Here is a 24,227-nt window from a genome sequence, read left to right as displayed (position 1 = left end):
AAGCAACAATCATAAGTTTAAGCTTTGATTGTATATATTTATATGGGCCCTATTTTATTTGTACTGATTTTCCTTAGATCACATCAGTGTGCGGTTAACACACACACACACACGTGCGCGCGCGCGTGTATATCTGTCATGGTTGTTTGTGTTTGCTTGATTTATTCAGTGTGATCAGTAAAGGATTAGTAAATTCTGTTTGTTTTGCTTTATTGTTTTGTTTTGCCTACGGTCATGGTTTTAGTTTTTCTTCTCTTCTTTCTGTTACACGACCAACATCGACTTGCCGATGACTCTGTCGTTGTTCATGCATGCTGGGTATTTTCGTGTCTCCATAACCCACCGAACGCTGACATGGGTTCAAGGATCTTTAACGTACGTATATGATCTTCTGATCTTTAGTTGCATATGTTCAAATTCAGTTGTTCACAAAAATGTTTTCGTCTGTCATTTTCCACCTGCATCTGATTTTATATATAAATAGATCTAGTAAGTGAATTCAAAAGTCGACAATACAAAATTATGTTGCTCAGTAGTAAAACAAGTTGCGACCAAAAAGCTGTGCATCCTGTCGGAAGTCGTCCTTCATGAATCTTTGTTACTCCCCTTCAATCTCTCTCTTGTTTTTTGGGAAAACAGAAGCAGCTCAACAAGTTCACAAACGAAACTATGGCAGACCATCGGGAGCTTATAAGTAAGTTCTCTGATGTTACGGGGCTGGACAGGGAAAGAGCAGCATTCCACCTGGAATCAGCCTCATGGAACCTTGAAGTAAGTTTTGCTGATCCTATTTTAGCACCAAAAATTCCGGAACATGTCTGTTTAGATATTTGTCATGTGGTTTTATTTTGCAGGCATATGAAAAATGACATCTCTTCAATGACATTGCCATGCTATCTACTGCATGACTGGTTTGTTCTGTGTCAAGAAGATAACGTAAAGAGGTGGGGGGAGCACAGCTGAGTCCTTTCTTTAACCCGAATCTGGATGAAAAAGGCAGGGACAAGTGAATGTGTGGTCATAGGTTTAGATTTACAAGTTTCCGGAACGTGAAACCATCGAAAGATATCATTATAGATCTATTCAAAAGTAGACCCTTTATAAGTGTTAATAAGGAGGTGCCGAGGAAGAATCGGTTTGGCGTTGGGCTTCTGACCAAGTGTCCACCATGATCAGAATTGACGGGCGCAATAGCCGAGTGGTCTAAGCTTTGGACTTTCAATCTGAGGGTCCCGGGTTCGAATCACGGTAACGGCACCTGGTGGGTAAAGGGTGGTGATTTTTCCGATCTCCCAGGTCAACATATGTGCAGACCTGCTAGTGCCTGAACCCCGTTCGTGTGTATACACACGCTGAAGATCAAATACGCACGTTAAAGATCCTGTAACCCATGTCAGTGTTCGGTGGGTTATGGAGACACGAAAATACCCAGCATGCATGAACCATGACAGAGTCATCGCCAAGTCGATGTTGGTTGTGTAACGGAAAGAAGAAGAAGAAGAAGAGTTCAACTTCAAGGTTGTGTTTCGGTATCAGTGGTGCTGTGTCCTTGGGTAAGTTGGGCACTTGACTCCCATTTTCCTCACTACACCCAGGTGTGTAAGGGAGCCTGACTTCTGTTAGGGAAGGTTAAAACGGTGGAAGGGGAGAACTGTGTCCAGCCTACCTATTCCAGCTTCTAGACACAGTGAATATGAAACCACTGCCTCAGTGTCTGCAACAACAGGCTATGGGACCTAGCTTTAACTAAACCTTTCATAAGTATTAAAGTGTTGGCAGAGGCTTTACTTTCAGTTTCATGTTTGTTTTCAGAACATTTTTATGTACCAATGATGGAATCGGATGATGAGCGCAATAGCTGTGTGGTCAAAGCGTTTGACTGAAATCTGAGGGTCTCGTGTTCAAATCTTGGTGACAGCACCTGGTGGGTAAAGGGTGGAAATTTTTCCGATCTCCCAGGTCAACATATGTGCAGACCTGCTAGTACCTTAACCCCCTTCCGCCTTCGTGTGTATATGCAAACAGAAGATCAAATACGCACGTTAAAGATCCTGTTATCCATGTCAGTGTTCGGTGGGTTATGGAAACAAGAACATTACCTAGCATGCACACCCCTGAAAACGGAGTATGGCTGTCTACATGGTGGGATAAAAAAAACAACAACAGCAACACGGTCATGCATGTAAAAACCCATTCATGTACATACGAGTGAACGTGGGAGTTGCAGCCCACAAATGAAGAAGAAGAAGATAGATGTGATATATATATATATATATACTTTGAGGTTTCTTTTGGTGTAAAGACCTGAGCAGAAAGGTTCTGCATCATCATCCCACAACAGTATTTCCATACTAGTTCATGCCACTATTCTAGTATCACACCTTACCCCACCATAGCACCTGCAAAAGAGAAAGTGTCACGAGTTCAAAGATGGAAATTACCCGATGAACTGCAGAGATATGTATTATTATACATGTGCAGTTTCAGCCTGCTACAATTACCAGAAGTGAGTCAGGGGAAATATTTAATGAACCTCCCTTGTATGTGGAAGAAATACTAAACAAATTTAAAAAAAAAGAAGAAGCCACAACAAAACAAAACCTAACGACTCGGCCTGTTGGTTGATGAACAGCTAGCACTGGGGAACTTCTATGAAGACAGTCCGGCACCGAGCGAGGCTGAAGTGGAGGGCAGCTCAACAGACCCAGAGCCCTTCAACATGGGCACCGTGATAGAAGCCCTGGAATCCCACCACCTGCCACAGGTTGATGAAGCCAGTCAGACCAGGTAGGAACTGCCGTGTGTGCCAGAGACTGTGGCAGCATTGTCATTGTGTGCCTGTTGTAGGAGGTGACATTCCTCAGACCATAGTCTGGAAATGCAGGCATGAGATTCTTTGGATCATGGTCTGAAATGCAGGCATGAGATTCTTCAAACCATGATCTGAAACACAGGCATGTGATTCTTCAGACCATGTTATAAAACACAGACATGATATTCTTCAGTTGTTGGTCTGAACTGCAAGCATGAGATTCTTTAGACCATGGTCTAAAATGCAGACATTGAATCTTATGACCATAGTCTGAAGTCAGACTAAAGGAAGACCTGGAAAGTGGGAAATTTCAAAGTTTTGCATGTAATGCTGAAGATAATACAGCAATATCAGGCTGAAACAGTCTCACTTTCATGCCTGCATTATGATAGGGGAGAGTCAAGTCAAGTCAAGTCAAGATTTTATTTCATGATGGTAAATTGAATAAGCAACAATTGCTTTTTTACATCAAGCCATCAGTGAAAATAATAATTTAAAAAAAAAAATTAAAGAGAAGGGAAAAGAAAAAAAAAATAGAAGAAAAAAATTGGGGAGAGAGAGAGAGAGAAGAAACAAGCAGATGAAGAGCAACAACAACAAAATGCATATATATATATATATATATATATATATATATATATATATATATATATATATATATATATACACACACACAAAAATATTGTGATAAAGAAATACACAATTGCATTTCCATTTCTCTCTCTCTCTCTCTCTCTCACACACAAACACAAACACACACAAACACAAACAACACACACAAACACACACACACACACACACACACAAAAACACAAACACACACACACACACACACACACATACACACACACACACGCACACACACACAGAGGTGTGTGTGTGTGCGCGTGCATGTTTGTGTGTGTGTGTGTGTGTGTGATTTCAGCTGAAAGAGGTGCTCAGAGTGCACAAGCCATGCCGAGATGTATGTGTGCCAGTGCTGTAACGTTATCGTAATTTGTGATATCTCTCTGTCTCTGTATCCCCCAGCCCTGTCTTGCCCTCAGTTTCTCAGCCTCTTCCTCTCGTCTTTCTACACCCCTCTTTTTCTCTGTTCTTTTCAGCGGGGGGTAGAGGAGGTGCAAGGTAATGTGTGTGGTGTGTGTGTGTGTGTGTGTGTGTGTGTGTTGGAGCTCATGTACGTTTACATGTATTTGACTGTGCTTTCATATCTGTGAAACTGCATGTTTGGTGCATATCTGTTATGCATGTGTGGGTGTGTATGTGTGAATGTGTGTCTTCATGTTTTACATTTATTTGCTTATTTATCACCATTGTTGTCTTATTTGTTTGTTTATTTATTTGTTTATTATTATTATTATTTTATTAGTATTATTATTACTAATACCTTTTTCTATATTATAATTATTATTTATTTATTTACTTATGTAAGCTTATCTATTATTCATTCCCCCTTTTTTTCTTTTTTTTTTCTCAAGGCCTGACTAAGCGTGTTGGATTACGCTGCTGGTCAGGCATCTGCTTGGCAGATGTGGTGTAGCGTATATGGTTTTGTCCGAACGCAGTGACGCCTCCTTGAGCTACTGAAACTGAAACTGAAAAACTTTTCAGCGTCTTCTGTGCTTGTCATCTTCCGCCCATTTCCTGATGGGGGCGACTTCTTTGAATTTTTGCTGCTCTGTCGTGCGTGCGTGCCATGCTGCTTGTAATGGGGTGGACATTTGTGTCTTTGTCTTGATTATCACTATGGCAGTCGTTTGTCGTTTGTATTGTATTGTACTGTATTGTATTACGTTTTTTTCACAACAGATTTCTCTGTGTGAAAATCATGCTTCTTTCCACCAGGGAGAGTGTGTTGCTGCAATGCGGTGCCACCCCTTTTCCTCCCTTTTTTTCTGCCTGTGTTTGTATTTGGTTCTCTGTCAAAGTGGATTTTTTTCTACAGAAATTTGTTTGCGACAGCCCTTATGTTTCTTTCTTTTGCATGTGCAAAGAGCATGCTGCTACACTGGACCTCACTCGTATCATCTCATCTGAATGACCAGCATGCGGACTACCACTGACGGTCAAGTGGAGGCAGAGAAAACCCTGGTGAATGTGGGATTCGATCTTCTGCATTCACTCGTATGCACACGAGTGGGCTTTTACGTGTATGACCATTTTTACCCCGCCTTGTAGGCAGCCATACTCCGTTTTCGGGGGTGTGCATGCTGGGTATGTTCTTGTTTCCATAACCCACCAAACGCTGACATGGATTACAGGATCTTTAACGTGCGTATTTGATGTTCTGCTTGCATATACACACGAAGGGGGTTCAGGCACTAGCAGGTCTGCACATATGTTGACCTGGGAGATCGTAAAAATCTCCACCCTTTACCCACCAGGTGCCGTCACCGTGATTCGAACCCGGGACCCTCAGATTGACAGTCCAACACTTTAACCACTTAGCTATTGCGCCTGTCAAGGGATTCGATCCTGCATGCTCAGATTATCTGGTTTCCCTGGCGGATGCGTTACCACTAGGCCACCACTCCACATGAATGTTGAACCATGATTTACCCCCGAAAATGGAGTATGGCTGCCTACACGGCGGGGCAAAAACAGTTGTACACGTAAAAACCCACCCGTGTACATACGAGTGAATGTGGGAGTTGCAGCCCACGATTGAAGGAGAAGAACCATGATTTGTGTGTTTCAGGTACGGCAACGTCAGGAATTCATATGGCAGGGATGGTCCGGGTACTGGTGATGACCGGGAGTCGTTTTATGTTGGGGGGTCAGAGCAAAGGTGAGTGCAGCTGGACTCTAGTGTACACAATACAAGATACAAGAATACTTTTTTTTTTTTTTTTTTGCTGCCCCATCATCTGCACCGTTTTCAGTGGCATTACTCCCACGCCGCTCATTTAGATTCCCCCATACACGGCCACACCCGGGTTCGTCCGTCGCAGTTCCAGCGTCGGCGGTCCACAGGGAACCATCGCTGTTAGGTCGCCAGGAGGCCACAGACCAGAGGAGACCCTGCACTGCTGCTGAGTCACTTCGGTGGTGTTCAGTGGTGCCTGTTCTGTTTTAACGTACTTAGGACACCACCTACTAAGCCCCCTACTAACGACAATAATGGCTTAGTCGCGGAGCCAGACTGAGTGAGCGTCCCTCCCAGAGTGGAGACCGCCACCACGGCCCTCAGACAACAGCCCCCCATGAATCTGCCGACACTGACGACATTGGCGGGGCTCACCCCAAGCACGGAAGTGGAGGGGAGATACAAGAATACTTTGTTATCACTACACGAGAAATTGTTGACACGTTAGTTGACCAAGGGATGAAATACTGATTAATTAGGAGAGTGCAATCAACAACCTATAATTATAAATACTAGATTGTAACATCAGTTGATGAATTAAAAAAAAAAACCCAGTACAATGATATCTGTAGCTTAAGTCACACTGCAGGAACACTCCAGTGGAACTGTATACTCTAAACAGTCCTATGGAAGATGAGGACAGCATAGTTTTCTGTTTGTTCTGTTCTGAAGTGGTCAGCAGGTTTGGGGATCACCTTACTGTACTCATCTTCTTCCTCTTCTTCTGCTTTTGTGGGCTGCAACTCCCACGTACACTTGCATGTACATGAGTGGGCTTTTACATGCATGACCATTTTTACCCCGCCATGTAGGCAGCCATGCTCCGTTTTCAGGGGTGTGCATGCTGGATGTGTTTTTGTTTCCATAACCCACCAAACGCTGACATGGATTACAGGATCTTTAACGTGCGTATTTGATCTTCTGCATGCGTTTACACACGAAGGGGGTTCAGGCACAAGCAGGTCTGCACATATGTTGACCTGGGAGATCGTAAAAATCTCCACCCTTTACCCACCAGGCGCCGTCACCGTGATTCGAACCCGGGACCCTCAGATTGAAAGTCCAACGCTTTAACCACTCGGCTATTGCGCCCATCACTGTACTCATCAATCCTGTGGAAGATGATGATGATGATGATAATGATGATAAAAAGGACATTTGGTACGCCCAGTCTAATGATACAAAAGCCCTGGACATTTAAAATGAAAAAAATACGTACAGTGACGTATGCGTACTAAAAACACAAATGCACACGCACAAACAAATCCTCCCGCTCCACACATGATTCAGACACATGTGCATACAAGCACATCTTGGCCGTCCAAGGCATATGAACATGTGTAAGTTTGAACGTGTGTACATTTAAAAATAGTAAAAATAATAGAAGTAAAAAAAAAAAAAATTAACTTGACTAAAACATCAAAGTGAAGACGACGGAGTTATTTACTGATTTGAAGACAGCACTGGTTTGTGTGTGTTCTGTTGTACTGTGGTCATGTGGAAGATTTCTTCTGCGTTCGTGGGCTGCAACTCCCACATTCACTTTTATGTACACGGGTGGGCTTTTACGTGTATGACCGTTTATACCCCGCTGTGTAGGCAGCCATACTCCATTTCGGGGGGTGTGCATGCTGGTTATGTTCTTGTTTCCATAACCCACCAAACGCTGACATGGATTACCGGATCTTTAATGTGTGTACTTGATCTTCTGCTTGTTTATATATACTAAGGGGGTTCAGGCACAAGCAGGTCTGCACAAATGTTGACCTGGGAGATCGAAAAAATCTCCACCCTTTATCCACCAGGCGCCATTACCGAGACTGGAATCCAGGACCCTCAGATTGAAAGTTCAACGACGGGTGCAATAGCCGAGTGGTTAAAGCATTGGACTTTCAGTCTGAGGGTCCCGGGTTCGAATCACGGTGACGGCGCCTGGTGGGTAAAGGGTGGAGATTTTTATGATCTCCCAGGTCAACATATGTACAGACCTGCTAGTGCCTGAACCTCCTTCGTTTGTTTATGCAAGCAGAAGATCAAATACGCACGTTAAAGATCCTGTAATCCATGTCGGCATTCGGTGGGTTATGGAAACAAGAACATTCCCAGCATGCACACCCCCGAAAGCGGAGTATGGCTGCCTATATGGCGGGGTCAAAACGGTCATACACGTAAAAGCCCACTCGTGTGCATACGAGTGAACGTGGGAGTTGCAGCCCACGAATGCAGAAGAAGAAGAAAGTTCAACGCTTTAACCATTCGGCTGTTACAGCCATCAGTGATAGCACTGTTTTGTGTGTGTTCTGTTTTACAGTGGTCAGCAGGTGCTGGGGCCACCCAGAAGTCGCAGCGTCCCAGGAAACTTAGTCAGCGGAATTTTTGATGCCGCCAGACAGTGAGTCAGCACACACACACACACACGCGCACGCACACACACACACACACACACACACACACACACACACACACACACATACACGCACACACACAGAGGCTTGCATGGAAACGTGTGCTCATATGCAGACACATTTTACACACACATACATACTCGCACTCAACACACTCAAACATTCTCTCTCTCTCTCTCTCTGTCTCTCTCTCTCTCTCTCTCTCTCTCACGCATTCACACACACACTTCCTCTCTCTCTCTCTAACACTCTCTTTCGCTGTGTTTACAATGTGGGGTTTTGCTTTCAATGGCATGGACAGATGCACACACAACACACACACACACACACACACACACACACACACACACATACACACATACACACACACACTTATTCACAGACACTGTCTCTTGCTTTCTCTCTCTTTTTCTCTCTTGTTTCGGACTCGGATGGGGTTGGGGTTTTCATTGTAGTTGCTTGTAATCCAAGCAGGTGGACTGCAGTTCCCACATTCCCATTTTCACAACAAAAGGGCTTTGAGGTGTATCACAATGTGACCATTTTTAACCTGCCATCTAGGTAGTCAGTATTTCTTGTTTACGAAACTGAAAAAAAAAGTTTTAGTCTCTCACTAGTGGGTCGCTGTAAGTATGTTAGATAAACGTAATTTTAGGAAGAACATTTCCTTTACTGGGTACGTTGAAGGTTTCACAATACACCGAGCGTTGACACGGAGAACAGGATCATGAACATGTGTGTTTGACATTCTGCATGCATGTATATGTGGGGGGTATTGATAAGAGAGATGGGGATTGGGGAAGGTACCGTAAAGTTCGGTCTATAAGCCGCGACTTTTTACTCCAGCTTCAACCTCTGCGGCTTATACAATGATGCGGCTTATTTGCGGATTTTAACGATCCCGGGAGTGTCACGTTCTCGTCTATTCTTAGCTGCCCTTCACCTCACCAAAATCATGATTTCTGTCCATGAATTTTTGGATGAGCTTCAGGATAGTGCGCTAACTGTTCACGTTTTATAAATCAAATCCGCACACATTAAAGCCTTCAGATCAGCATTCAGTTCTACTCTGCTCAAGCATACACCCTCATCATGCCGACAACGTGACGTTATGCCTATGATGCAGCCTTCAAATTGAAGGCGATCGACCTAGCAGGCAACAGTGCAAGCGACAAACCAGCAGCGACCTCCACCTTCATGTTCATGAAGTGAAAGTGAGGCTGAAGTCAGTGACAAGATGGCGGAGGAAGCTGTGCTGGTTCTCTTCAACTCGGACACTGAAGACGAAGATTTTATTGGATTCAGTGAGCAGGATGACGTTGAATAAATGTGACTATCCCTAAATTATCGATCTTATTTTCGTTGTGTTTAATTTATTTTTTTTTTTGTGGCACTAGCAGTATTTTCGCTTGCTTTTCTTTGTGTTGTTCCCTCTTGTGTTTATTTCATAACCTACAGCATCGACAGCTTTTCTGTAGTATCAGTATGTGTTCCGGTACCGGAAATAAGTGCGGCTTATAAACCGGTGTGGCTTATGTATGTGTAAAGTTCAATTTTTTCCAAAATTTAGTTGGTGTGGCTTATATACCAGTGCGCTCAATAGACCGAACTTTACGGTAATGTAAAGCTCTTTGAGCAGTATTTCTGGGGAAAAAAAACACAAAAAAACCGTGCTGTATAAATGTCCATTATTTTTTTTTTTTTTTTTTTGCTGCCCCATCATCTGCACCGTCTCAGTGATGTTACTCCCACGCCGCTCATTTAGATTCCCCCATACACGGCCACACCCGGGTTTGTCCACAGGGGGTCACCATGAGAGCCGGGCATGAAAGGCCACAGACTTTGAGGCTGTTTTTTTTTTTGACGGGCGCAATAGCCGAGTGGTTAAAGCATTGGACTGTCAGTCTGAGGGTCCCGGGTTCGAATCACGGTGACGGCGCCTGGTGGGTAAAGGGTGGAGATTTTTACGATCTCCCAGGTCAACATATGTGCAGACCTGCTAGTGCCTGAACCCCCTTCGTGTGTATATGCAAGCAGAACATCAAATACGCACGTTAAAGATCCTGTAATCCATGTCAGCGTTTGGTGGGTTATGGAAACAAGAACATACCCAGCATGCACACCCCCGAAAACGGAGTATGGCTGCCTACATGGCGGGGTAAAAACGGTCATACACGTAAAAACCCACTCGTGTGCATACGAGTGAACGTGGGAGTTGCAGCCCACGAACGCAGAAGAAGAAGAAGTCCGACAAGCAGTGACAGAAAAAAAAAGAAAAAAAAAGTAAAAGAGAAAACAAGAACCGACAACAATGTTACAGACACGGTGCAAAGGAGTTGGACTCCCGTAACCGATCCCCTGCCGTCTCCATGGCGTTCCACGGCACCGGCTATCGCCTGGGGGAGCACGAGGGTTCCATAGAAGAGGTGCCAGGGTCCAGCAGCAGTGCCTTCTCTCCACAGAAGGTTGGTTGGTGACACAGCTGGAGGCTACGTTCACATTAAGCCCTGCCAGTTGCTGACAGCAGCAGGTTGGTTGGTGACACAGCTGGAGGCTACGTTCACATTAACTCACTCGAGACGACAAGTATTCTCCCTTGCTTTTCCCCACAGACGGTCCATTTGTAAGGGTTTGGAAAAAAAATGACAAAAAATACTGTGTAAGAAAATGAAACTTTCAGAACTGGTTTATTACGTGTTGAGCTAGTACATATAAAATAATCAAATTTCTCATCTGATTTTTACAGTTTTGCCATATGTAGAAAATACTGCCAATTTTTCACCCTGAATCACCATACCCATGCTCGCTTTCTGCATTAAATTCGCTTTCTTCTTCGTCATCATCCACATCTTCAGTGTCCGACCCTTCAGTTTGTAGCATTTCAAGTACTTCGGCAACCCTAAAACATTGCCGTCGCTGCCTTGTTTGCTTCACAACATTCTGAGAAGAGCCCGCTTTGCTAACAGTCTGGTATGCAAGCAGACGACTGGTCAGTGACTTTGTCAGAGTGTGTGCGAGACAGGCCACACATGCCGGGCTAACCAATCATACTGTTCGATTTTGGAGTGACCGAGAATAGCGCACTCTGCTTGGCTAATCACAAAATCACGTGTACAGCGCGTGATGGAATTTTACTTTCGAAGAATGCTATTCCATTCCTTTGTCCGAATCTGAATACGTTTTGTGTAGGAATGCGTGAGCATTCCTTCGTCCGGAGAGAGTTTAGCCCTGCCAGTTGCTGACAGCAGCAGGTTGGTTGGCGTCACAGCTGGAGGCTACGTTCACATTAAGCCCTGTCAGTTGCTGACAGCAGCAGGTTGGTTGGTGACACAGCTGGAGGCTACGCTCACATTAAGCCCTGTCAGTTGCTGACAGCAGGTTGGTTGGTGACACAGCTGGAGGCTACGTTCACATTAAGCCCTGTCAGTTGCTGACAGCAGCAGGTTGGTTGGTGACACAGCTGGACGGGCGCCATAGCCGAATGGTTAAAGCGTTGGACTGTCAATCTGAGGGTCCCGGGTTCGAATCACGGTGACGGCGCCTGGTGGGTAAAGGGTGGAGATTTTTCCGATCTCCCAGGTCAACATTTGTGCAGACCTGCTAGTGCCTGAACCCCCTTCGTGTGTATATGCAAGCAGAACATCAAATACGCACGTTAAAGATCCTGTAATCCATGTCGGCGTTCGGTGGGTTATGGAAATAAGAACACACCCAGCATGCACACCCCCGAAAATGGAGTATGGCTGCCTACATGGCGGGGTAAAAATGGTCATACACGTAAAAGCCCACTCGTGTGCATACGAGTGAACGCAGAAGAAGAAGAAGAAGCTGACAGCAGCAGGTTGGTTGGTGACACAGCTTGAGGCTGCGTTCATATTAAGCCCTGACAGCAGCTGGCTGAGAATTGTGCGCACTGTCATTTTACGCTTTCCCGCCATGTATGCCAGTGGTTAAAGTGTTCACACTGGTCACCAGCCATCTCCAGCCAGCTTTTTGGTTTGTTTTGTGTGGACATATGAAATGGATGGTTGGTCTGTCAATGATATTAGTAGCGTGAATCTCAAGTTATATTAGTTTCTTCTGTCTGGGGAGCATGGTATTATTTCTAGCTGACAGCAGCTGGTTGTGTATGTGTGTCGTTGTATCAGGCTGACAGCAACTGGCTTGGTTTAGTGTGAATGTAGCTTTACTGGTGAGTCCATTGACTGCTGCTGATGTATATGCTTGCCAGTTACCTTGCTGAGACAAAAGATGGAATTAAAAGGTCAGGTTGTCAGTCATCATCGATGTCAGGCCACTGTGTCGCTTCCCTGTGACTCGACATCGATGGTTCCCTGTGGACTGCCGGCACCAAGACTGTGGCAGGCGAATCTGGGTGTGGGGGGTGGGGGTGGGGGTGGTGGGGGGGGGGGTGGGGGGGGGGGATCAGCATAGGAGAGTACTGCCATTGAAATGATGCAGGTGATGAGGCAGCACCAAAAAAACAACAACAAAAAAACCAAAAAAATTGAGCTGCTCACTTGATGTTGTCTGTGTAACTTGAAAGATGTTTCAAATCATGCGTTACAGACACAAGTTTCATGGACATTTGGACACCATGGTCCATGGTTTTGGAAATCATCACCACATATTGTTATTGTCTATTGTTATTATACACGGCTCTCAGCTATTGAATCTTTCAGATCTAATCTGAAAACATATTTTAATTACACATACTTAACCGTGACCCAACTAGTGCAGACTCCGGCAGGGGTCTGACATTCCTGTCCTGTGCAAACTACTATCCGCCTATGCGGAGAAAACGAAAGCAACTACGGCTGATAACCTCCTGGAAGTAGGTAACCTCCCCTTAGTCCCGCTGGCTAGCGCTCTCTCTTTCCGGCAGCCATTATGACTCCTGTTCCTGTGCTCTCCATACGGCTAAGTTTTTTTTCGTATTTTCTGCCTGTCTGTCGATTCTCTGGCGTTCTTGTTTTTTTTTAATATGTTCACGACGGGCGCCATAGCGGAATGGTTAAAGCGTTGGACTTTCGATCTGAGGGTCCCGGGTTCGAATCACGGTGACGGCGCCTGGTGGGTAAAGGGTGGAGATTTTTACGATCTCCCAGGTCAACATATGTGCAGACCTGCCAGTGCCTGAACCCCCTTCGTGTGTATACGCAAGCATAAGATCAAATACGCACGTTAAAGATCCTGTAATCCATGTCAGCGTTCGGTGGGTTATGGAAACAAGAACATACCCAGCATGCACCCCCCCGAAAGCGGAGTATGGCTGCCTATATGGCGGGGTAAAAACAGTCATACATGTAAAAAGCCCACTCGCGTATATACGAGTGAACGTGGGAGTTGAAGCCCACGAACGCAGAAGAAGAAGAAGATATGTTCACACAGTGTTTTAAATAACAGATGTTTCTCTCCACTTCCCCCCCACCCTCCCAGACCATCTTTGTGTGTGTACATATGTTGATGTGTGTAGGAGTGGTGGGGGTGAGTTGTGACAGATGTTACACTTTTTTTTCAGAGTTTTTTTTTTCAAGTATTCATCTTAACTTATAAAAAAGAATTATTATTGTGGGGTTTTTTTTGGATTTTTTTACATTCCTGTATCTTCTCTACATTTATTGTGAAATGCGCTTAGAACCACAGAATAAGCTGGATACACACACACACACACACACACACACACACTATAATAAACTCTTTAAAAAAAAAAAAGTGTAACCACTCACACTCTCACACACCTCACCCCCACCACTCCCACACACATCAACGCACACGCACGCACACACACACACAGACACACACACACACACACACACAGACGCTCGCTCGCTCGCTGGCTCACACACACACACACACACACACACACATGGAATGGGTGTGAGAGAAAGATCTGCAATTTAAAAAAAAATTGTGCAAACAAATACGTGTTATATAAATACACATCAATCACACTGCAGCAGGTGGACATGACCCTGAAGATGTGGAAGACGGGATTCAGCGTGGACTCTGGGGACCTGAGGCCCTACAGCGACCGGAAGAACCGGCAGTTCCTGGAAACCATCCGCATGGGGTAGGGCCTGCTTGTTGTGTGCTGCTGTCACGGGATGTTTAACTCACTCAGTACGGCCAGTCCTCTCTTCTCCTCAACACAGACCCCTCGGATGTCCAGTGGGTGTCTCAATGACCCAACCTTTAGCTTCCGTTAATAAACCTCGGTTTATTGCCTCATCCAAATGACTAGCGTTCAGACCACCACTCAAGGTCTAGTGGAGGGGGAGAAAATATCGGCAGCTGAGCCGTGATTCGAACCAGCGAGCTCAGATTCTCTCGCTTCCTAGGTGGACACGTTAGCTCTAGGCCATCACTCCACATTAGTAGTACTAGTAGTATCACTGTTACAATTATCATTACTATAATTATTGTTATTATTATTCTGATGACTGTTGTGGACGGCGGTTACAGACGGCTGCCAGAGGAGCTGACCCATGCGGCCCAGGGAAGCGTGATCAACCTCAACATGGAGGACCACACAGACGATGAGTTTGTCAAACCTAGGGTCCTTACTCTGCCGTTCTCTGGGAAAGGACGCATGTTGGGCAGGTGAGGGGTTTGTCAAAGAGAGTCATCTCACCACCTTTCTCTGGGAAAGGACGCATGTTGGGCAGGTGAGGGGTTTGTCAAAGAGAGTCATCTCACCACCTTTCTCTGGGAAAGGACGCATGTTGGACAGGTGAGGGGTTTGTCAGAGAGAGTCATCTCCCTGCCTTTCTCTGGGAAAGGACACATGTTGGGCAGGTGAGGAGTTTGTCAAAGAGAGTCACCTCCCCGCCTTTCTCTGGGAAAGGACACATGTTGGGCAGGTGAGGAGTTTGTCAGAGTCACCTCCCCGCCTTTCTCTGGGAAAGGACACATGTTGGGCAGGTGAGGAGTTTGTCAGAGTCACCTCCCCGCCTTTCTCTGGGAAAGGACACATGTTGGGCAGGTGAGGAGTTTGTCAAAGAGAGTCATCTCCCTGCCTTTCTCTGGGAAAGGACACATGTTGGGCAGGTGAGGAGTTTGTCAAAGAGAGTCATCTCCCCGCCTTTCTCTGGGAAAGGACACATGTTGGGCAGGTGAGGAGTTTGTCAAAGAGAGTCATCTCCCCACCTTTCTCTGGGAAAGGACACATGTTGGGCAGGTGAGGAGTTTGTCAAAGAGAGTCATCTCCCCGCCTTTCTCTGGGAAAGGACACATGTTGGGCATGTGTGGAGTTTGTCAGAGTCACCTCCCCGCCTTTCTCTGGGAAAGGACACATGTTGGGCAGGTGTGGAGTTTGTCAGAGTCACCTCCCCGCCTTTCTCTGGGAAAGGACACATGTTGGGCAGGTGAGGGGTTTGTCAGAGTCACCTCCCCGCCTTTCTCTGGGAAAGGACACATGTTGGGCAGGTGAGGAGTTTGTCAAAGAGAGTCATCTCCCTGCCTTTATCTGGGAAAGGACACATGTTGGGCAGGTGAGGAGTTTGTCAAAGAGAGTCATCTCCCCACCTTTCTCTGGGAAAGGACACATGTTGGGCATGTGTGGAGTTTGTCAGAGTCACCTCCCCGCCTTTCTCTGGGAAAGGACACATGTTGGGCAGGTGTGGAGTTCGTCAGAGTCACCTCCCCGCCTTTCTCTGGGAAAGGACACATGTTGGGCAGGTGAGGGGTTTGTCAGAGTCACCTCCCCGCCTTTCTCTGGGAAAGGACACATGTTGGGCAGGTGAGGGGTTTGTCAAAGAGAGTCATCTCCCCGCCTCTCTCTGGGAAAGGACACATGTTGGGCAGGTGAGGGGTTTGTCTAAGAGAGTCACCTCCCCACCTTTCTCTGGGAAAGGACACATGTTGGGCAGGTGAGGAGTTTGTCAGTCATCTCCCCACCTTTCTCTGGGAAAGGACACATGTTGGGCAGGTGAGGAGTTTGTCAAAGAGAGTCATCTCCCCGCCTTTCTCTGGGAAAGGACACATGTTGGGCAGGTGAGGAGTTTGTCAAAGAGAGTCATCTCCCCGCCTTTCTCTGGGAAAGGACACATGTTGGGCAGGTGGGGCAAGGCAAGGGAGGGTAAGACGTTTATTTCACTTGTATTGAAACAATACATGCATGCTCCTTTTGCACACTTCATGGAATCAAATAGAGTGATGTCAAACACTGAACAAACAAACAAAGTCCAGTTAAGCAAACACACAAAGGCACGAGTAAATTTTCATCAGTGTGAGGGCTTAGATTTTTTGTTTTCGTTTTTCCTTTTTGTATGCTGCAACACTCTAGTGACAAGATGAAAACTGTGGTGATGGTGATGGTGGTGGTGGTGGTGGTGATGATGATATAAATGAGGTTGATAGTATTGTTGGTGGTGGTTGTGATGATGGTGATGGTGATAATGATGACAGTTCTGCTACCTGTGTTATAAGATGACAACAGTGTGAGGATGATGAGAATGACAGCAACGACAATGATAATGATGATGACGATGATGATGATGATGACAATGATAATGATGATAATAATAATGATAATAATGATGGTATTTATTTAGCGCTGAATCTTGTGCAGAGACAAATCTAAGCACTTTCACACCAGTCATTCACATGCGTGCATAACTCTAAAACTGAAGAAACTGAAGAAAAGGAAGAGATAGGGGAGGGAGGCTGTCTTGGGAAGCGGTGGGTTTTAAGGCCAGACTTGAAAGGGCTGAGTGTGGAGACCTGACGAAATGAAAGAGGAAGTTCATTCCAAATACAAGGTCCAGAGACAGAGAAAGAACAGCGTCCAACGGTGGAGCGTTTGAATCTGGGTATGTGTAAACAGAGTGGATCCGAAGCCAATCGTAGAGAGTGAGATGGAGTGTAGACATGATGATGACAACAACAACAATGGTAATGATGACGATGATGATAATAATGATGACAGCAACAAGGGTGATGATGACGACGACGACAATGACGACAATGATGACGACGATGACAACCGTGATGATGACGATGACAACGACAACAACGATGATGATGACGTCACTGCACTGGTTGACAGTCCAGCCCCCTCAGTGTCCAGCAGTCAGCAGGACATGCAGGCACGGTCACCTGATGCCCAAGGTTCCCGCATCGTCCGAGATTTCCATGTGAACCCCTCCGAACCCGTCACCACCGTTCAGATCAGGTTGTCTGACGGCCAGAGGTCAGTCCATGATTTGTTTTCTTCTCTTTTTTTTTTTTGTGTGTGTGTGTGTGTGTGTGTGTGTGCTTCAACAACAAAAAACCTCACACACGAAAAGAAAAACCCCCCAGTGAAAATAAAAGAAGAAAAAAAAATATTAAAATTTTTGGTCAGTATAGACCTCTTTCAAGGATGAATGACGTAATGTGAAAAATGACTTATGGTATGTTTCTTATGTTATGCATACTTCTGTCTTTCTGTCTCTCTCTCTGTCTCTGTCTCTGTCTCTCTATCTTATGTTCAGACTGTAAGCCAAATAATAAGGTGGACATTGAACAGTATCGTTGATAGAATGGATGGTCGAGTAATGGTGTTTTTTTGTTTTTGTTTTTGTTTCTTTTTTAATGTTTGTTGCTTCCCTGTTGTAAGGATGTTGTATTTCGATAAAAGTTGTTTTGTTTTTCTTTGTTTGCATGTTTTGTTTTGTTTTGATGGATTAAGCAGAGTGTGGTATGGTACTTGTGGTGACATAAGAATTAACCCTATCACCCCCTTGTCAATAGACCTATGCAGGTAATGACAATAAAATATCAAAGCGTCAAAGCGTGTCTCTGTCTCTCTCTCTCTCAGTGCTTTCAACCGTATGTTTGTTTGTGTCTCTGTCTGTTGCACACCCGCAGCGCAAGCTCCACACAGGTAAGTGCAGAAAAGATGATGACACATCACGGCACCTTTCCATGTTCAACACGTCAAATATATTCAGTCCCATCAGGATAGTTGGTCAGTAGTTTTTTTGTTTGTTTTTTTTTGTTTTGTTTTTTGTGCCCCATCATCTGCGCCGTTTCAGTGGCATTACTCCCACGCCGCTCATTTAGATTCCCCCATACACAGCCACACCCGGGTTCGTCCGTTGCAGTTCCAGCGTCAGCAGTCCACTGGGAACCATCGATGTTAGGTCACCAGGAGGCCACACACCAGAGGAGACCCTGCACTGCTGCTGAGTCACTTCGGTGGTGTTCAGTGGTGCCTGTTCTGTTTTAACGTACTTTGGACACCACCTACTAAGCCCCCTACTAACGACAATAGTGGCTTAGTCGTGGAGCCAGACTTAGTGAGAGTCCCTCCCAGAGTGGAGACCGCTACCACGTCCCTCAAACAACAGCCCCCCATGAATCTGCCGACACTGAAGACATTGACAGGACTCACCCAAAGCATGGAAGTGGAGGGGTATCGAAACTGAGGTCACCATGAGAGCAGGACATGAAAGGCCACAGACTTTGGGACTATTTTCTTTATATTGATGACGATGAAGGAGGTAGTTGGTCTGTAGTTTGTGGAACCATAATTTACACATAAACAATCTCACTTTCTGTGAGTGAACTTGACTGTTTCAGATTTGCTGTGAAATTCAACTCATCAAGTACCGTTCGAGACATCAGAGACTACATCAGGACGTATCCTTGAAAACTGCAAGGTATTTGTGGTGCTGGGATCTGTTAAGTCTGAAATGAAAAAGAGTTGTCTGCAGCGAAAAGGTGTTTGAGCTAGAAATAATAATAATAATAATAATGGTACTTATATAGCGCTGAATCTTGTGCATAGACAAATCTAAGCACTTTCGCACCAGTCATTCTCACACACGCATAACTCTAAAACTGGAGAAACTTAAGACAAGGAAGAGGCAGGGAAGGGAGGCTATTTTGGGAAGAGGTGGGTTTTAAGGCCAGACTTGAAAGAGCTGAGTGTGGAGACTTGATGAAGCGAAAGAGGAAGTTCATTCCAATTGCAAGGTCCAGAGACAGAGAAAGAACGGCAGCCAACAGTCGAGAGTTTGAATCTGGGTATGCGTAAGAAATGTTGCACAACAAATAATTACTTCTTCAGTGTTCATGGTTGTAACTCCCACATTCACTAGGATATACGAGTGGGCTTTTACATGCATGACTGCTTTTCCCCTGCCACGTAGGCAGCCATATTCTGTTTTCGAGTGTGTGCATGCTGTTCTTTCCATACCCCTTCCCTGAGCAAAATTTCATACATACTGGATTTTTTACACTGTTCTTTTTTAAACCTAAAACATCCTAATTAATGTTCTGTCATTAATTTATTATCTTTTGTTTTGGCTCTTATTACAATTGTTGTTACTGATTTTTTTAATATATTTTTTTAATTACACATACTGAACCGTGACCCAACTAGTGCAGACTCCGGCAGGGGTCTGACATTCCTGTCCTGTGCAAACTACTGTCCGCTTATGCGGAGAATACGAAAGTAGCTACAGCCGATAACCTCCCGGAAGTAGGTAACCTCCCCTTTGCCCCCCTGACTAGCGCCCTCTTTTTCTGGCAGCCATCTTGACTCATGTTCCTTTGCTCTCCATACTGCTAAGTTTGTTTTTTTTCGTATTTTCTGTCTGTCTGTCGATTCTCTGGCGTTCTTGTTTTTTTTGTCAAATTTTGTCTTCAACCAGGTCACATAATTATATGGCTCGATTGGGCAGTCGGGTTCATTGTTGTTTTTTTTATATTGCATGTGATCTATTCAAAGACCATACATTATCATGATGTAAATTTTCATTGTCTTCTTTTTTGTTCGTAGGTTGCAGCTCCCACATTCACTGGTATGTACAGTGGGCTTTAATTTATATGTGATTACCATTTTCACCCTGCTATGCAGGCAGCCATACTCCATTTACGGGGGGTTATTTTCCCCAATCCATCTGCTCATTTTTGTTTCTCCTGAAACTCGCTTTGCGTCTTTGTTTGTCTGTGGCAGAATGGTTAACTCACTCAGTACGGCCAGTCCTCTCTTCTCCACGCAGACCCCTCGGATGTCCAGTGGGTGTCTGAATGACCCAACCTTTAGCTTCCGTCGTCAGAATTGTGGTATTCTTTGTCAACATTCACCTTCTTCAGTATAAGAGCCTTCTGCTTGCAATATTTTGATGATGGTAATTGGGGTGAAACGCTGTTTAACGTCGTCTCTTTCGCCGTTCGTATGGAGAGAGTTATGACGCTCTTCTGCCAACACTGTGTTCGTAAGGGTCTGGCTTCCTTCTCCTGCCCTCTCTCCCCAAGTTTGACCGGAAAGTCAAACGAAGGGTCTAGTCATTTGGACGAGACTTCTTCTTCTTCTTCTTCTTCTTCTGCGTTCACTCGTATGCACATGAGTGTGCTTTTACGTGTATGACCGTTTTTACCCCGCCATGTAGGCAGTCATACTCCGTTTTCGGGGGTGTGCATGCTGGGTATGTTCTTGTTTCCATAACCCACCGAACGCTGACTTGGATTACAGGATCTTTAACGTGCGTATTTGATCTTCTGCTTGCATATACACACGGAGGGGGTTCAGGCACTAGCAGGTCTGCACATATGTTGACCTGGGAGATCGTAAAAATCTCCACCCTTTACCCACAAGGCGCCGTCACCATGATTCTAACCCGGGACCCTCAGATTGACAGTCCAACGCTTTAACCACTCTGCTATTGCGCCCGTCATTTGGATGGGACAATAAACTGAGATCCCATGTGCAGCACACACTTGGTGCACGGAAAAAGAACCCATGGCAACAAAAGCGTTGTCCTCTGGCAAAAAATCTGTCGAAGAAATCCACTCTGATAGGTACGCAAATAGATATGCATGCACTCAAGGCCTGACTGAGCGTGTTGAGTCATGCTGCAGGTCAGGAAGATGTGGTGTAGCGTATATGGATTTGTCTGAACACAGCGACGCCTCCTTGAGAAACTGAAAATGGAAAACGGAAACTGCCTGTGTCTATCACGTTTTTGGGTGGTTCTTTCTTTTCTCCTCTGTTCTCCGCAGCCCCCTTTTTATTTTTCCTTTGAGATGTCACACTCTATGTTATGCACTATGTATTTTTCAATTGGTCATTATAAGAATATTTTAAAAAGACGTTTTCCCTCAACGGTTGCCAGCATTCATTGGTCATTATAAGAATATTTAAAAAAGATGTTTTCCCTTAACGGCTGCCAGCGCCCACCCACTTCATGCAGGTGCTCCCTTTGTGCTGATGACCACGTTTCCCAATAGGGAGCTCACCGACGAGACACAGACGCTGGAACAAGCTGACCTGTGCAACGCTGTTATCGTGCAGCAGTTGAAATGACGGCCTTTTGGCTGGCTGGCCTGATTAGCATAACGGATGATACAGGAACGGATTGATTTCATTTGATGTGTGTGAGAAGAGGCTCGGATAGGGGTACGAGCATGCCGATTGATATGGAAACATTTTGATTTAATTTGTCTGTGTCGGAAGAGTCTCAGCTGGGGGTTCAGGTAAAGGGGAAAGCAGGGGGTTGGGGGGGGGGGGGGGGGGGGGGGTAAGGGTTGTGAGTGGAGGTATGGATGTGGCAAGAGTTTACATCTCTGCGCATTTGTTTTTTTGTGTGTATGAATGCTTACAATGTGTATTTAGTATTCTACATCTTTGGGCGTCTGTTTTCTGTGTATGGATTCTTATAATGTGTTAAAATTTAGTATTATGCATCTTTGGGCATTTGTTTTCTGTGTATGAATGCTTACAATGTGTATGTAGTATTATACATATTTGGGTGTTTGTTTTTTGTGTATGGATTCTTACAATGTGTTAAAATTTAGTATTATGCATCTTAGGGCGTTTGTTTTTGTGTATGAATGCTTACAATGTGTATTTAGTATTATACGTCTTTGTGTGTCTGTGTTTTGTGTATGAATGCTTACAATGTGTATTTAGTATTATACGTCTTTGGGCGTTTGTTTTTTGTGTATGATTGCTTACAATGTGTATTTAGTATTATACGTCTTTGGGCGTTTGTTTTTTTGTGTATGAATGCTTAGTGTGTATTTAGTATTATACGTCTTTGGGCGTTTGTTTTTTGTGTATGAATGCTTACAGTGTGTTTAGTATTATACATCTTTGGGCATTTGTGTTTTGTGTATGAATGCTTACAGTGTGTTTAGTATTATACATCTTTGGGTGTTTGTTTTTTGTGTATGAATGCTTACAGTGTGTATTTAGTATTATACATCTTTGGGCTTTTGTTTTTTGTGTATGAATGCTAACAAAGTATATTTAGTATTATACATCTTTGGGAGTTTGTTTTTTTGTGTATGAATGCTTACAGTGTGTATTTAGTATTATACATCTTTGGGTGTTTGTTTTTTGTGTATGAATGCTTACAATGTATATTTAGTATTATACATCTTTGGGCGTTTGTTTTTTGTGTATGAATGCTTACAGTGTGTATTTAGTATTATACATCTTTGGGTGTTTTTTGTGTATGAATGTTAACAATGTGTATTTAGTATTATACGTCTTTGGGTGTTTTTTGTGTATGAATGCTTACAGTGTGTATTTAGTATTATACGTCTTTGGGTGTTGTTTTGTGTATGAATGCTTACAATGTGTATTTATTATAATAATTATTATCGACATATATTTTCGTCAAAGGTGATCTCTGAGAAGCTTTGGTTTCTTTCTTTTTTTGTGTTTGATTTGTTGACATAGACATCTACATATATATGCACAGAGCCTTATCTGATTCATTTGATATCATATACACATTAAAAACCGAGATTTTTTTTTTTCTTTTCTTCATCTACAGTTCAAACCAAAAAAAATGGTGCTTTGCTTTTTTTTTTTTTTTTTAATGTCAGAATTGATTACTGCTTTTCCTGTGGAGGGGATCGATGTAGAGGGAGGGTTGTCATGGAGATGGGCGTAAAGAGATGGCAGGTGTTTGACGATGTGATTTATTGTAAAGGAAGTCCATTGTTTATGGAATACAGTTGTGATGCCACACATGGGGGAGAATCATTTTGCTCTTTGTCACGCGATCTAGAAGTAGTGTTCTTTTGTTTTTATTTTGTCAACTGATGATCTCATGGTGTGTTTTTTTGTGATTGATAAAGGAATGTCTTCGGTATGGTTTGATTATATTTTTCTGTGTTACTCTTGTAGGTATTTAAACAAATCCTTTTCTTCTCTTGTTTTTGTTTTTGTTTATTGCTGCTGTTAATTCTGTATTCAGTGTATATATATGTGTGTGTGTGTGTGTGTACTGTTTTGTGATGAAGTTGACGTCAGTTCTCACACAAGATTTGAGTGCTTTTTTTGTGTGTGTGTGGAAAAAGACAATTCTCAAAATGAAGATGAAGCTCAGGTATATTTATTGATCATGGTTATTTCGCCCAACACTTCCATCCTCTTAAATGTTGGTGGGATTGTTGGTTTATATAGTTTGGTCATGTATTGTGTATGTGTTTTGTGTGTGTATGTGGTTTCGTGTTTGATTTTGTGCATGTTTATGAGTGTCGTATGTGTGTGTATGTGTGTTATATGCGAGTCTGTGTGTGTGTGTGTGTGTTTAGATGAGTGGTGGTGTTTTTGTGTGTGTGTGTGTGTGTGAGGAGTGCTTCCACTGAAGTGTTATTTCAAGATATGTATCCATAAGAGACCCCCGAAAACGGAGTATGGCTGCCTACATGGCAGGGTATAAACAGTCAGACATGTAAAAGCCCACTCGTGTACATATGAGTGAATGTAGGAGTTGCATTGCAGCCCACAAACAAAGAAGAAGAAGAATCCATAAGAATATTATTTTGTGTTGTCTTGTTACGACTGTTAAGTTTTGTTGTATCGTCTGCCATATCGTTATTTTTGGAACCAGTGTTTGTTTTATATTTTCTTGGACTTTCCTTCCCCATTGTCTTAACTGTTCTGAGAATGAATGTATGAATTAAAGATGGTTTTCTGTTAACCAGGAGTTCCTTCTGTGTATGTGTTTATGTGCTTGTGCGTATAAAGAGTGCACGAGTATATTCTGAGTGTGAGCGGACAGTGGTTAGAGGAGAGGAGGTGTGTGTGTGTGTATGTGTGTTTGTAGCAGCTATTGATCTTGTGGTTTTCATTTTTTAACTGTTTACATTGCATTATTTGTAAAGTAACACCTTAATCATCAACTCTCTCTCACTG

General features: G+C 44.0%; 1 protein-coding gene across 1 annotated transcript; it reads left to right on the top strand.

Annotated features, from left to right (window-relative positions):
- The first annotated feature begins 669 nt into the window (after positions 1 to 669).
- LOC143301562 (NSFL1 cofactor p47-like) lies at positions 670 to 21,380 on the top strand. Its single transcript, XM_076615940.1, has 10 exons — positions 670 to 771; positions 2,633 to 2,787; positions 5,511 to 5,600; positions 7,990 to 8,070; positions 10,404 to 10,548; positions 14,044 to 14,156; positions 14,549 to 14,686; positions 17,133 to 17,276; positions 18,650 to 18,709; positions 21,248 to 21,380. Exons 1-10 carry the CDS (start codon positions 670 to 672, stop codon positions 21,378 to 21,380), a joined length of 1,161 nt encoding a protein of 386 aa, XP_076472055.1.
- Positions 21,381 to 24,227: the final 2,847 nt, after the last annotated feature.

This window comes from Babylonia areolata, chromosome 27 (genome assembly GCF_041734735.1).
Source record: "Babylonia areolata isolate BAREFJ2019XMU chromosome 27, ASM4173473v1, whole genome shotgun sequence".
Lineage (NCBI taxonomy): Eukaryota > Metazoa > Mollusca > Gastropoda > Neogastropoda > Buccinidae > Babylonia > Babylonia areolata.
This window is presented reverse-complemented; position numbering and strand designations above follow the sequence as displayed.

Excerpts from the sequence above, each read along its gene's own strand:
- LOC143301562 (XM_076615940.1), top strand. The coding sequence starts at position 670 with ATGGCAGACCATCGGGAGCTTATAAGTAAGTTCTCTGATGTTACGGGG. Across the intron at positions 5,601-7,989 it reads GTTGGGGGGTCAGAGCAAAG|TGGTCAGCAGGTGCTGGGGC; the intron begins GTGAGTGCAGCT and ends TCTGTTTTACAG. Across the intron at positions 8,071-10,403 it reads ATTTTTGATGCCGCCAGACA|ACACGGTGCAAAGGAGTTGG; the intron begins GTGAGTCAGCAC and ends ACAATGTTACAG.